Source organism: Candoia aspera, chromosome 11, assembly GCF_035149785.1.
Source record: "Candoia aspera isolate rCanAsp1 chromosome 11, rCanAsp1.hap2, whole genome shotgun sequence".
NCBI classification, from domain to species: Eukaryota; Metazoa; Chordata; class Lepidosauria; order Squamata; family Boidae; genus Candoia; species Candoia aspera.
In genome coordinates, this window is record NC_086163.1 from 20,030,460 (window position 1) to 20,042,530 (window position 12,071).

Consider the following 12,071-nt stretch of genomic DNA (forward strand, 5'->3'; position numbering starts at 1 on the left):
TGCTATAACTTTAAAAAAGAAAAAAAAATGTTCCTCTATAGCAGAGATACATCCACCTGGAGTTTTGAAGCTCTTTAAAAAATGCTGGATGTCAACATTAATTACGAACTTTAAGATCTTAATTTAAAGAAAATGATTATGACAGTTTTCACTAAAATGCTATTAGTGCAAGAAAAGACTATCTATAACGAAGAAGAAAAGATGTAAATACACCTAGAGCAAAATGAGGCCACTACAGAATAAACTGGTTTTGCTAAGATTTGCCCTATGGGCACATTTGAAGATAACTTGAGAGCTGACAGCAGTAAAATGTTATTGTGATAATTGAAAGCTATATTGTTCTCAAATAATCAAGTGAAGATTTGGAGAGATGAGAACAAGCATTGTTTACTTTTATTTTAGCTGTGTTTTAGCTTTTCTGAAAGCCCATGCAAATTTTCAGCTCCCAATCCCTAGTTTGGGAGCCTGTAACAAGGCTTTTAATCAATGTATTATACATCAAATTGATAATGCTAACTTCTGATTATTCAAATGTATGAAAAATTCATAAAGAACTGTCCAAAGTTTTACATTTTTCTGATTTCCCCCCCTCCCTCTTCCATTAATTATCATGCCTAGAAGCTCTTTTTTTAGCAAGCGCACCAGTCGTCATCTTGAATCAACCTGACAAGCTAGCAAGAGCCAATTACACTGGCACTCGGTGGCACTTTGATGTAGTGGAAACGAAGAGAGATAGGGGCAAATTGTGTAGCACATTATGTTAATGACATGATTTAATCCAGCCACTAAACTTTATGTAGCCTGCTAAAAAAGATGCTAACACTAATTACGCCACTTTGGAAAAGAAAAAGAAGGGGACAAGCATTTCCTACTGATGAAGTGAAGCTCATAAATGTTGTAAACGAAATGAAATAAAATGAAATAATCTATGATTAATTATACATAACAGACAAGCCATAGTGAGAGAGAGGGGGGAAGGGGGGAAAAAGAGCAAGTGTAAAGCTAAATTCTGGGGGAAAACATGTTAAGGTTCTTTTTATGATCAACATATCTAAGCAACAATCCCCGACTATCTAATTTGTAACCTGTAAAAAAGGAAGGGCATAATCTTAAATGGCTTAAACAATGTGGTGTGTTGTTTGAGATTCATGAGATAATTAGCAAGGGAATCTCTCAATATTTTTAATTTTTTTTTACAGTGCCCTGATAACTAGGACTAAGACCGTCCATTACATTGGGGCAAATCTATTACCAAATTAAGTGGATGCCAAAATCAAAGCTGAGCTCAGCTGAAGCAGACCAAATACAAATCTGAAACTTCCCAAAGCTTGGTAGCAATTCCTTGGAAAGGGAAATGCAGACATTGGGCCTTCAAGAACTATACATTTCTCCCCAGGCAGAGAAAGGTGAAGGGTACAGACAATTCTGGCTTGTAATCACGAGAGATTGTTTCTAGTGAAAAGTTTTATCAGAGCTATTCAATCACAGGGCTATGTGGAAGCAATATAGCACAGTAAAATATTTCAGGATTGTTCCTTTACTCAGTGCTCTTTGTTAGTTCTCTCCCCCCCAGAACAGGATTTTTAAGGGAAAGTACTGGGTGCCAACTGAGCAGACAATAAACAACAAAAGCCTTGACTTCTTTTCATTTGTCATACTTCTGCCACCTTTGTACCTCATCTTTGGAAATTACGCATGTTTTCATTAAGGGATTGCTCTAAGACAGTGTTTCTAAACCTCAGCAACTTCACGATGTATGGACTTCAACTCCCAGAATTCCCCAGCCAGCATGGTTGGCTGGAGAATTCTGGGAGCTGAAGTCCAAACATCTTAAAGTTGCCAAGATTGAAAAACACTGCTCCAAGACAATGTTAATGTGAATTGTCAAAATAATACAGAGGAAGATGGGAAAGCAAATTATTCTCTTCCGCAGGAAAAAGACTGAAGACATTCCTTTTATAATAATGAATGCACTTGGTCCTCAGTGTGAAACAGCAGGACCAGAAAGATTGACCACCTTCATGGCTGCTAGAATCAGCTATAGAGACCTCTGATCATAGATGTACTGATGGGACCAATTAGGTTGGCAAGGAAAAGAAAAGAAAGGGTTACCTGAGGGACTGCCTCTTCCCTGTTTCATCAGCCCGTCCCACCCAATCAAGCAGAGAGGGCATGCTGCGGACCCCGTCTGCAAGAGAATTCCATCTGGTGGGGCCCAGGAAGTGGACCTTCTCTGCAGTAGCACCCACCCTCTGGAACATCTTGCCCCCGGAGGTGAGATTAGCCCCATTGCTCCTAGCCTTCCGGAGGAAGTTGAAGACCTGGCTCTGCCACCGGGCTTGGGGCAGGGAGGAGAATCGCCATACTTGGGGCTGGCTAGTGCCTTGGAGTGCCCCTCCTGTACAACGACTGAATGAGACCACAGCCATCTGGATTTTATTATATTTGGTAGCTCTGTGAAATTGTTTTATATAGTGTGTTTTGTATTGAAATTTTATTATATATTTATTGTTTTATATTGTAAACCACCCAGAGTCCCTCCGGTCGGAGAAGATGGGCGATGACAAATTTGATAAATAAATAAATAAAGAAGGAAGGAAAAGAAACAGCACCTTTTGAAAAGAAACAGTGGTCTCATGTTTACAGACTTTCTTCCTCTCCAAAATGCATATGGCTATGTCTTGCGTTAGACGCATTGTCTGATTTTAGCAGAAGAAAATAGGTGCCAGTCTAAATTGTTACTCTTCTTGACAGGAAACAATTAAAAAACCAACAACCGTACTGCTAGGATGGTTGGGAGAATTTCAGATGGCTTTTTGGTTTCAGTGTTTTAGACAGGGATGTTATTTGTAGATGTTTTCACAGAGAACGCATACTACCTTGGGACAATGTTTATGTTTTCAGAGCTCTCAGGCATAAATAAATATTCTTGGCACTGAGATAATAATTACAACCTGAACATTAGAGTTCCTTTCTGTAGAAAGCACTGATGGACTGGAGTTATTACACAGAAGCAGGACTTCTCCCCGACTCGTCTTAAAGTTCTCTTAACTCAGTAAGGCTTCTTGCTACATTGAGCCTCAGTTAACGATACTTAAATCTCATTGATTTCTAATGGAGAGCTGAAGCCCATGCTTCATATTGACTCACTAAAATCAATGAGACTTAGAAGTGGTTAACTTTGGCTGGATTATTCCCACTAATTTGAAGCAAGTCCCATGCGTTAAGGGGATTTACTTTCATGTAATGCAGTCCGTTTTCCATCAGTAGCTTAAATGCACAGGCACTCTGGTACAAGTAGGACCTTCTTGATTCATAACAACATCTTGTGCTCATTGGTTGCAAAAAGGGAGAGACGTCAGGCCCAACCATTAATTTAATGCCTCTTTGTACCCTGGTTTTCTCCTGACACTGAAGCAAGCAAAGCAGTTATGGATGCCTGATCAGAGATTTTTCTCTTTCTGGCACTGTCCCAACCTTTCCTTGTGAAGAGATGAAATGGGAAAAGACAAAGATCCTCACACATGAGCCTTTTTGAGTCTGCAAGGTATTTTAAGTCTTCTTAAATCATTCTAGTTATAATGGAGTGCAACAATACTGTAGCCCCAGCTGTGTTTTTGCAGGGCTCATTGACAATGAGTAATTTTCCTATTTGGCTTGCATTGTTATGGCTTAAAAGAATCGGATGGCACCGAAGACGCCGTTAATCATAATACAGTTCCACCTATTAAAATAATATTGTTGCTAGGGGAGGGCTTTTTCCCTTTTTCTCTGGTTTGGGTAGATGGCAATATTTCAAAATCCTGGCCAACTATAGTAAGAAACAAGAGTCAGTCAAGTATCCAACAGTGCTTGATGTAGCCCGTTACATTCTAAGATGTGGCATCTGTTTATTTTTAAATCAATAACTTCATCATATAATCAGGCTGTTACTGTGGGCACTTTGGAAGGCTAAGATATTTCAGAACATGATGCCAAAGGATATGTGGCAGCATGAAATGAGCTAACCTACTAGGATCACCCAATCCTGAATGATGGAAGGTCTGTATTAATTCTAAATCTGTGTTAACAAAATACATTTGCTAGGCTCACGTAATACACTCAGTGACCAAACCAATAAAGAAATCAGGTAATGGCTTACTTTAATGGGCTGTTTCCCACAGCGCACAAAATCAAAGGCTAGGTCTCTACAACGCCCTGAACTACAGTCCCCGATACCATCAGAGTCTAGACTGATGGGTTCTGTGACCCCCGATCCAAACTTCCAAACATCAACCTCAGAAAACCTCAATAACGAAGTTCTGTTTTCAAAGAAGGATTTAGAAGACTATTGAAAGTTAACATGGACTTCTTCAGACAGAACCACATTGCTAAGGATATGGGTAGTACCGCTCTGAGAGGGAGGCCTTTTTGTTTGTTTGACTAACCTGATTAAGACTTGTGGATGCTGAACTTGGAACCACACAGTCATCGCTATCTGTGATTGATTCAGCAGCTGCCTGTTTGTCATCTTGTTCTGTAGCAAAAAGGGAAAAGTTACCCACATTAAGTACAGCTGAGGTTATTTCAGAAAAGTACTAGTGTAGAATATGAAAGCTAAATGTGTTATGGTTCCAAGTGATGACGAATGACAGTTCTTCCTGGCAGACAAAACATGTCACTGGCCAATCAAAGGGCATTAAATCATCTGCAGATTCACCTGGCTACTTTTTGATCTACCTTCTGATTTCCTCTGACTCTTGGAGATAACCCAGAGTTACCAGTTAACTCCCAGGAAAATAAATAAATAAAACCCCAAACACCCACCCACTTCTTTAAGATTTATTACGGATCCCCAACCTACGTGGAATATTCTGCTGACACCTAGTGTATTCAGAACCGTGGGATGTTCCCCATGCTGGATGGAGTGGCCCACCAGTTCCCATGGTGAGATTGGCTTTTAATCTCATACGGCTGGCTTTCCCATGGTGACTTTGGCACCGCCTTGGTAAAAAGGGTTCTTCTCTAGCTTGCCAGAGCTTGTTTTCACATACATACACCATCTGCTGGGAATTGCTTCCACTGTAGCTTTGGGTCTGATTTGCAATTGTAATAATGATTGATTACTTAACTGCCAAAGGAATTAACGGTGGTGACACTCCAAGGAGAGGCAATTATAATGACGTAAATAGCTTAATGGATGATCATCCAAATGAACATTTGCTATTCTGTGTCTCCTCCTCCAGGAACACTGAAATAATTTATTACATAAAACCACCAGCCAAAGCAGTGGAAATGGTTGGCAAAAGTGGGTTTTCTTCCCCTTCACAGCAGTTGCATTGTAAAAATGCCTCCCTAAAGAGTAATAATTTCTTTTGCATTTGAAGGAAGTGAAGAGCTTTTGGGGTGGATGTTAGCAAGGCAGCTACAGTATTTCTGGTAATGTGGGAATACAGGAGAATAGGACTAATTCATCCAAGTATAGCTGGTTTGATTTCTTTGAGCTTGATATCTGACAACTGGCAGAAGAAGATATAAAATGACTTTATCGAAGTAATTGCTGTTGTTACACTTGCCCTGGCCAATTCCCATTCTATGTCTAAAGAGAACTACACTTGGTTATTTAAAATACTTATAGATAGTGTAGGGCCAGGCCAATGCAAAAAGGTACACAAAAGAAGAAGAATATCAGGTACAAATGGAAACAATCAACAGATGTGGAGTTGTTCTGCTATAGACATCAGTCAACATTTCAAGATAAAGGCCTGTACTGAAGGGGCTAAGTATAAATAAGATGGAAGGAAGTTCTAGGAACGTAGGGGGCAAGACCCTTCCTCAAGTGCCCAATAGTCTTAACTAACATCGCCAGTATGTATATCAGGAGGACTTGTGAAGCAGAAATGAGTGGACAGGCAAGGATGTATTGGGGAAAGTAGACCTGAAGTTAACTCAGTTACAAGGAATCGAAAGATTTAAGAATTAACAGGACTTTGAACCAGGCCCTGAAATATACAGCTGGCTGACAACTTGTGAAACATTCACTACAACCTGTCCCAATTCTGTATCACCTGTAGTTTCCAAAAAAATCTCCAAAGGCACCTCCCATCAAAGGAATTAAAATCTCTCAGTTCACATTCTGGACAGCTATAGTGAAATAAAAGAGGAGTGCATATGTGACCCAGGAATTTTACACTCCTTACACCAAGCTGCCTTCAAGATATTTAATCCAGAGATGTTTGATGCACTATCCATTAGCCTCTTGTTACCAAGGAACCCTCTTTGACATTAGAGGGCTTGGTATTAGCAGACAAAAGGAATGCATGACTTAAAATATTCATTAGAACAGTGCTCTTCTGAAGTAGAAATCTTTCCTTTGCAGAGCGAATATAAAGACATTTTAAAACAGAAGCCAGTTTCTCTAATATTTTATGGAGCTAGACTGGAGGTGGGACTTCTTCCTCCCACAAAGCTGCAAGTTATTCTTTTAGTTGAAAACACCTGCTACTCCAGCTTGGCCATGGCAATGAGACCAATCCAAAGAATGTTTCTTGCTGAAACTAATGCTGCTGGCAACAACATACACTGAATTAGGAGTGAGGGAAAGGTCTGATGGGTAACTAGATCACTACCTTCTGCTTCCTCTTCCTCAATTTCAGTGTCATCTCCTGAAGTAGCTGAACTCTGGTCAGCAAGCTGACCTTCGGAGAGCTGAGAGAGGTCCTCCCGTTCTTGTGGAATCTCAGTTGCAGGTTGGCTTATTCTGCTGTCAGCACGTGTTTCCGGTACAGGCTTCAGCAAAATTAGGATTACAGGGATTAATATAGATTCATCAATGGAGCCAAGGTTTTGGTAAGTTAGAATTTAGAGCTGGTTTACAAACGAAAAAGGGTTTGTTTATGTCAAGTGGCAATTTAAGAAGTTACTTTGTAGTGCTATTTTTCAAAATGCCCAAGTTGACAAATAAGATTTGCATGCCTTCTATAAAATGAATTTGAAATAAGGGTGGGGGGAATTAAATGCTAAAATGTATCCAGTCCTAGCAGTAGGTAAAACGAGTGTGGGAATTTCTAATCCTATATTTTTGTGTTAGGAACACTTTGCTGAAAATGCCATGTATGATAAGCCCATATAGGTAAACTGTCTTCGAGCTATACTGTTCATTCTATCATGTGTCACATGACATGTCTTGTAACTCTTTATAAAGCCATTCCCTAAACCATTCAATTTGCAATATCTAACTTTTCCTTTTCCTGCAGAACTACTTGTAAAATAGTTTCTTGGGGAGAGTTATTTAGTAGTAAATAAGAACAAACTGTCAAATCTCTTTAACCTTTTTGGGTCAATCTCCTAGCAAAGCAGACAAGAGGGAGTTCCTTCATCCCTACAGCATCCTTGCCTTATCTTGGTCAGCCTGCTGAGATTTACCCAAAGCATTTAGACTCTCAGAGTCACCCTGGATACTGATGGTGCTAAGAAGCAGAGGAGACTGTGTCGCAGAGGTCATTATTTTTCAGAATGGTAAAGATTCCCTCTAGCTGGGTCCAACTCCTAGTGACTTTATATAACAGTCTTCTTGACAACTGGTTTCCTCTTGCCTTCTTCCAGGATGTTTCTAGACTTTCCTGTCTGATTCACAGTCCTGGTATTACTGACAGTCTCCCATCCCAAAATAGCCAGGCCTGCTCCCATTTAGCTTCCCAGGCTGAAGTTGATTATCTTTAGAATTAAGTGAAGATTTCAATTTATTGCTCCTAGCCTGCAGTAGAGAAGGAAAACACAGTTTGAAGAAAGTCACTGAAAGGTATTTTTCTGGACCCAAAGATGAAAAAGAATAGTTTCTTACAGTCTCATCAGCAACTCACAAGTCTGGCTCTAAGGTCAAATTCCAGATTACCGGATCAGTCAAGCGCACCATCAACTTATGTTTTTGATGCAACATATCTACTGGAAATACAATGCACATTGATTCAGGACCTGGTAAAATGGGAATTGCTCCATACCTGTGGAAGATTTAAAAGTACAGGCTTTTCATCTTTAGCTTTCTGCAAAGTCTTTTTATCTTCTTTTTCAGGAATGGGACTCTACATTAGAATTAAAACACAGTAATATAACTTTATTGATTAGTTAATTGACCATATCAAAAGAATTAAAACACAGGAAGAGTGACTTAGACATTTGTAAAATGGCCTGAAAGGCCTTGCTGAAGGGTGCTGACTAAAGGCAGCAATATCCTTTGGCCTGCAGCATCTCTGGCTACTGGATCCATGGTCAGGGTGATGGCCATAGCATGCTGCACTCAGGACCAATGGCCGTAATACCTAGACTAAATTTCTTAGACAAAAAATGAATTTCCTGTTATTAAAAAAACAATAATAATATTGCTTGGCAGAGAGAATTGTACTTCTATGGGATTGTTTGTTCAAGGACTTTAAATCCCTCTCATCAACGTCTGGTTCTTTAACAATGAGAACAGGGAAAAGCCCCACAAAGGTGAAATAAGTTGTACGAAGAGCACTGCTGCATTGCTAATTTACTTAGCCAGGAGAAACTATCTCAAAACAGACCCATGCAATGAAAAAGCTCATACTCACTGGATTTGGCAATGGGTCCATATCTACAAAGGATACTTTCTTGTCCGCTGCAGCTGAGCGCTGCCTTGGCTTAGGCTGTGGCCTCTAAAAATAATAATAATAAAAAATCTTGCATCAAAGTGGAATCACCAAAGTCCAGAAGAACCTGATTCATAAACACTTTTTTTCCTGCTTGGAATTATTGGTTTATATACAAGAAAAATCCCTTTTTTTTCTCTCCCTGAGATGATTTTATTTTTCTCTGTCCCAGAATACTAAGCCTGGAATGTTTTCTAGAGCTCTCTTCCCAGGAAGATTTATCTGGCTCTACTTTAATTTCCCAAGCATCCTCTATGAATATTCTAGTGACAATATTAAAGAACACTGGTTAGAGTTGGGATGCCTGAGAAGTAAAACTCCGATTCCCACCCATTGAACAAGTAATTACAGGTAGTCTTCATTTAGCGACCACAATTGGGACCGGCAACCTGGCCGTTAAGAGAAGCGGTCGCTAAGTGAAATTGCATTTGTACTTACAATCTTCCTTCAGCTTTCCTTTGCTTTACAGACCTGCGAAGGTCATAAATGCGAGGATTGGTCGCAAAGTTACTTTTTCATCACTGTCATAACTGAATTGTCGCTACATGATTCAGTCACTAAACAAGGACTACCTGTATACCCAAACTTTCTGAAGGATCATCCAGATGACTCCTCAACTGCACTTCCAACAGGTGTAAATTCAGAATCATCTTACAGCACAGAAAAGAAACCAGAGTGGAGTCCTTGGTGCTCTCTGAGCTTTGTTGTTTTCTTGCAGGCGTTTCATTGCCAGCCTAGGTAACATCTACCTAGGCAACCTAGGCAACACAGGTCGCACTGAAGATGTTGCCTAGTCTGGCAATGAAACGCCTGCAAGAAAACAACAAGGCTCAGAGAGCACCAAGGACTCCACAGTTCAACCCTGAGTTACAAATGTTCTCTTTGATTAGAAACCAGAGTATCTGAAAATTCTGGATCATTGGCAACTGGAAGATAAGGGATAATTTGGCATAAGCCACAATAAAAGCTGTGCTTTTTTTTTGATGGAGGAAGAGCCACTTCCTCCATCAGTTTGCCTGAAAACCACTCACCTGCAAACTTGCATTGAAGGTCATGCATGTAGCAGTCAAGTAGGAGGGCAGTCTAAAGTGGGGAGGGCAGAAAAGACACACCCACATGCACACACACACACACACACCCATGTTGGGGGTGCGACATGTGGCCCATAGGATGCTCACTCCTGATTTAAAAGGGTGAAAGAGATGTGTGATAAGTGAATGAGAGAAAAGGGAAGGGAGTCTTTATGCGTTCCAGAAGAGCATTTCCTAATCAGGTCCTCTGTGGACAGAGTGGACAGAAGTCCCATCAGCCTGTTAAGAGAATGCAGCTCTAAAATACGGGGAAAGGCTGAATGGAATACCATTATTGATGATGAGAAAGATGGAGCCAGCAGTGGACCTTCCCCTTGCCCCTTCACTGGTTTCTCATTCTGGATGTAATCTGTGAGGTTTGCTGCTACAATTGAACCGGCTGGCTGAAGATAAGTCAGCTTCCATTTCAGTTCAACATTAACTGTCCCAGCGGGACAACCTTCATAATCTGTTAATTCAAAGGTCCCTGAAAATCAAATGCAAACATGAGTATATTACATTCATCTTCCTAATATTTGGGTTGCAGAAGCTGACAAAACAGATTCCATAATTATGTTCTGAATCAATCAAAATTAGCCTTTGCTAAACTGGGTTCTCTGCAATCCAGCAGAATGCAACAATAATCGTATGGGATGACTCTACAGCCTGGTTTACATAGAAAACAATAATGTGGCTAGTTTACTTTTGACTTAGCAGGTGTGAACCTACCATTTATGGATTATTGTAATGGGTGAAAGGGGCTTTTTAGTAAAAATCCTGGCTTGGTGTCATGTATGAACTCAATTTATAAGTTTACAAATCTTACCATAATAGCTGTGGCCTATGCTGGCATATTGGGTAGCATGGTGAATGACCAGTTTGATCAAAATATTACACAGGCTTATTTAAACAATATATCTGAGTAATCTTTCATCTTGGAAAGACTTCTTAAGGGGGGTTTGCAACATCAAACATAAACCTCTTTAAAACAGGACAAGCTTAAGATGCCTCACAGAACAAAACGCAAAACTTAACATATGGTTTAGCAAAAGGGCAGGATCTTACCTGAAATGCATTTGCTATGGGCTAATGAAATTAAAGGCACATTTGCTTTTCCTATGTAAACCCCATCTTCTGTTTCACCGTCATCAAAAACATATATATTGAGAAATTCAGATTTTAGATAGAGGTCCAGATCAGCATTCATTGGCACTGGGAAACCCACGTGATCGTCAAACTGGGGGTGATTGCTGCTGGGAATGATGGCGGTATCGTGATCCGCAAAGTCAAAGAACTTGTAGACCACGTAAGGATTTGGCTGAAGATTGCTCTTTCGGCCTGGCAAATCGTTACAGCTCTTCACTGTAATGTGGAGCTCATTTAAGTTTCCATCTACGGAAGTGCTGCCTTGGAAAGGACTGAGTACTGGCTATTTTAACAAGAAGAAGGCAAAAAATATTAATTAATGCCTGTTTGGTAGAGTCTTCTTTTTAACTGCAAAGGCAGAATCCTATCAGTAGACTGAACTGCACCCAATCTCTACCTGATATAACTCCTAATAACCATAAGAACCATCCAGTGCAAAAGAGTACGGTATACACCTTAAAATTCTTATTCACCTGTAAAGCCTGTAGGCAGTGTTTCTCAACCTTGGCAGCTTCAAACTGTGTGGACTTCAACTCCCAGTTGAAGTTCACACAGCTTGAAGTTGCCAAGGTTGAGAAACACTATTGTAGGATGGTCCTGTCTTAAGCATGCTGTCTCAACCAAACCACTAATTTGTTTTGAGGACAAAAGAGGGCCAGGAAATTATATAGGCTAGGCCAAGTTTCTTGAAACTAGGAAGTGATGATCAAGCAAATAATTTACAGACTCTAGCTGGGACATTCTAACATTTAGAAAGTCTGTAGCGTAATTTCTTAACTTGTAACTTTATTCCCTGAAAAAATAGAAATGTTGATTGTTCCTGAAGCCTGATCCTCACTTCCAAGTGTCCCTACCAGTCAACGTTTTAGCCACCACCGTTTTAAAGGAGGGCAAACAACAGAATGATAGTCTTGTTTGCCTGCAGATTAAGAAATTTGATTGTCTGTTTTTTCCCCATTCTTCTAGGAAAACTGGCAACCTGCCATACAGCCTCTTACAGTCTTGTAGGCCAATTGCACAATAGGAATTTCAGTCTGGAGAACCATGGAAAAGTAGCTCTCCTGTTGCTCTGAGGAGGAGGAGCCACGTGGAGAGATTTGGGCTATATGCACACCTCAGCATGCTTTCTTTGTCTTGATGTGACACATGAACTGGTCCATAGTTTCTTCTAGATCACCTCCAGACAGGCTCACCTGCTGCTTGAAAA

General features: G+C 40.2%; 1 protein-coding gene across 6 annotated transcripts in view; it reads right to left on the minus strand.

The window, feature by feature from the left end:
* RPGRIP1L (RPGRIP1 like) overlaps positions 1-12,071 on the minus strand; it is a 60,022-nt gene that overhangs the window by 19,503 nt on the left and 28,448 nt on the right. For 4 of the 6 annotated variants that reach the window (XM_063313195.1, XM_063313197.1, XM_063313196.1 and 1 more), the window contains 6 exons: positions 10,784-11,143; positions 10,009-10,205; positions 8,571-8,654; positions 7,980-8,060; positions 6,609-6,768; positions 4,428-4,516 (listed from right to left, as the gene is read on the minus strand). In XM_063313195.1, the coding sequence (XP_063169265.1) occupies positions 4,428-4,516; positions 6,609-6,768; positions 7,980-8,060; positions 8,571-8,654; positions 10,009-10,205; positions 10,784-11,143 (971 nt within the window). The remainder of the gene's footprint in view (positions 1-4,427; positions 4,517-6,608; positions 6,769-7,979; positions 8,061-8,570; positions 8,655-10,008; positions 10,206-10,783; positions 11,144-12,071) is intronic. The other 2 variants (XM_063313199.1, XM_063313200.1) reach the window with 1 other exon arrangement.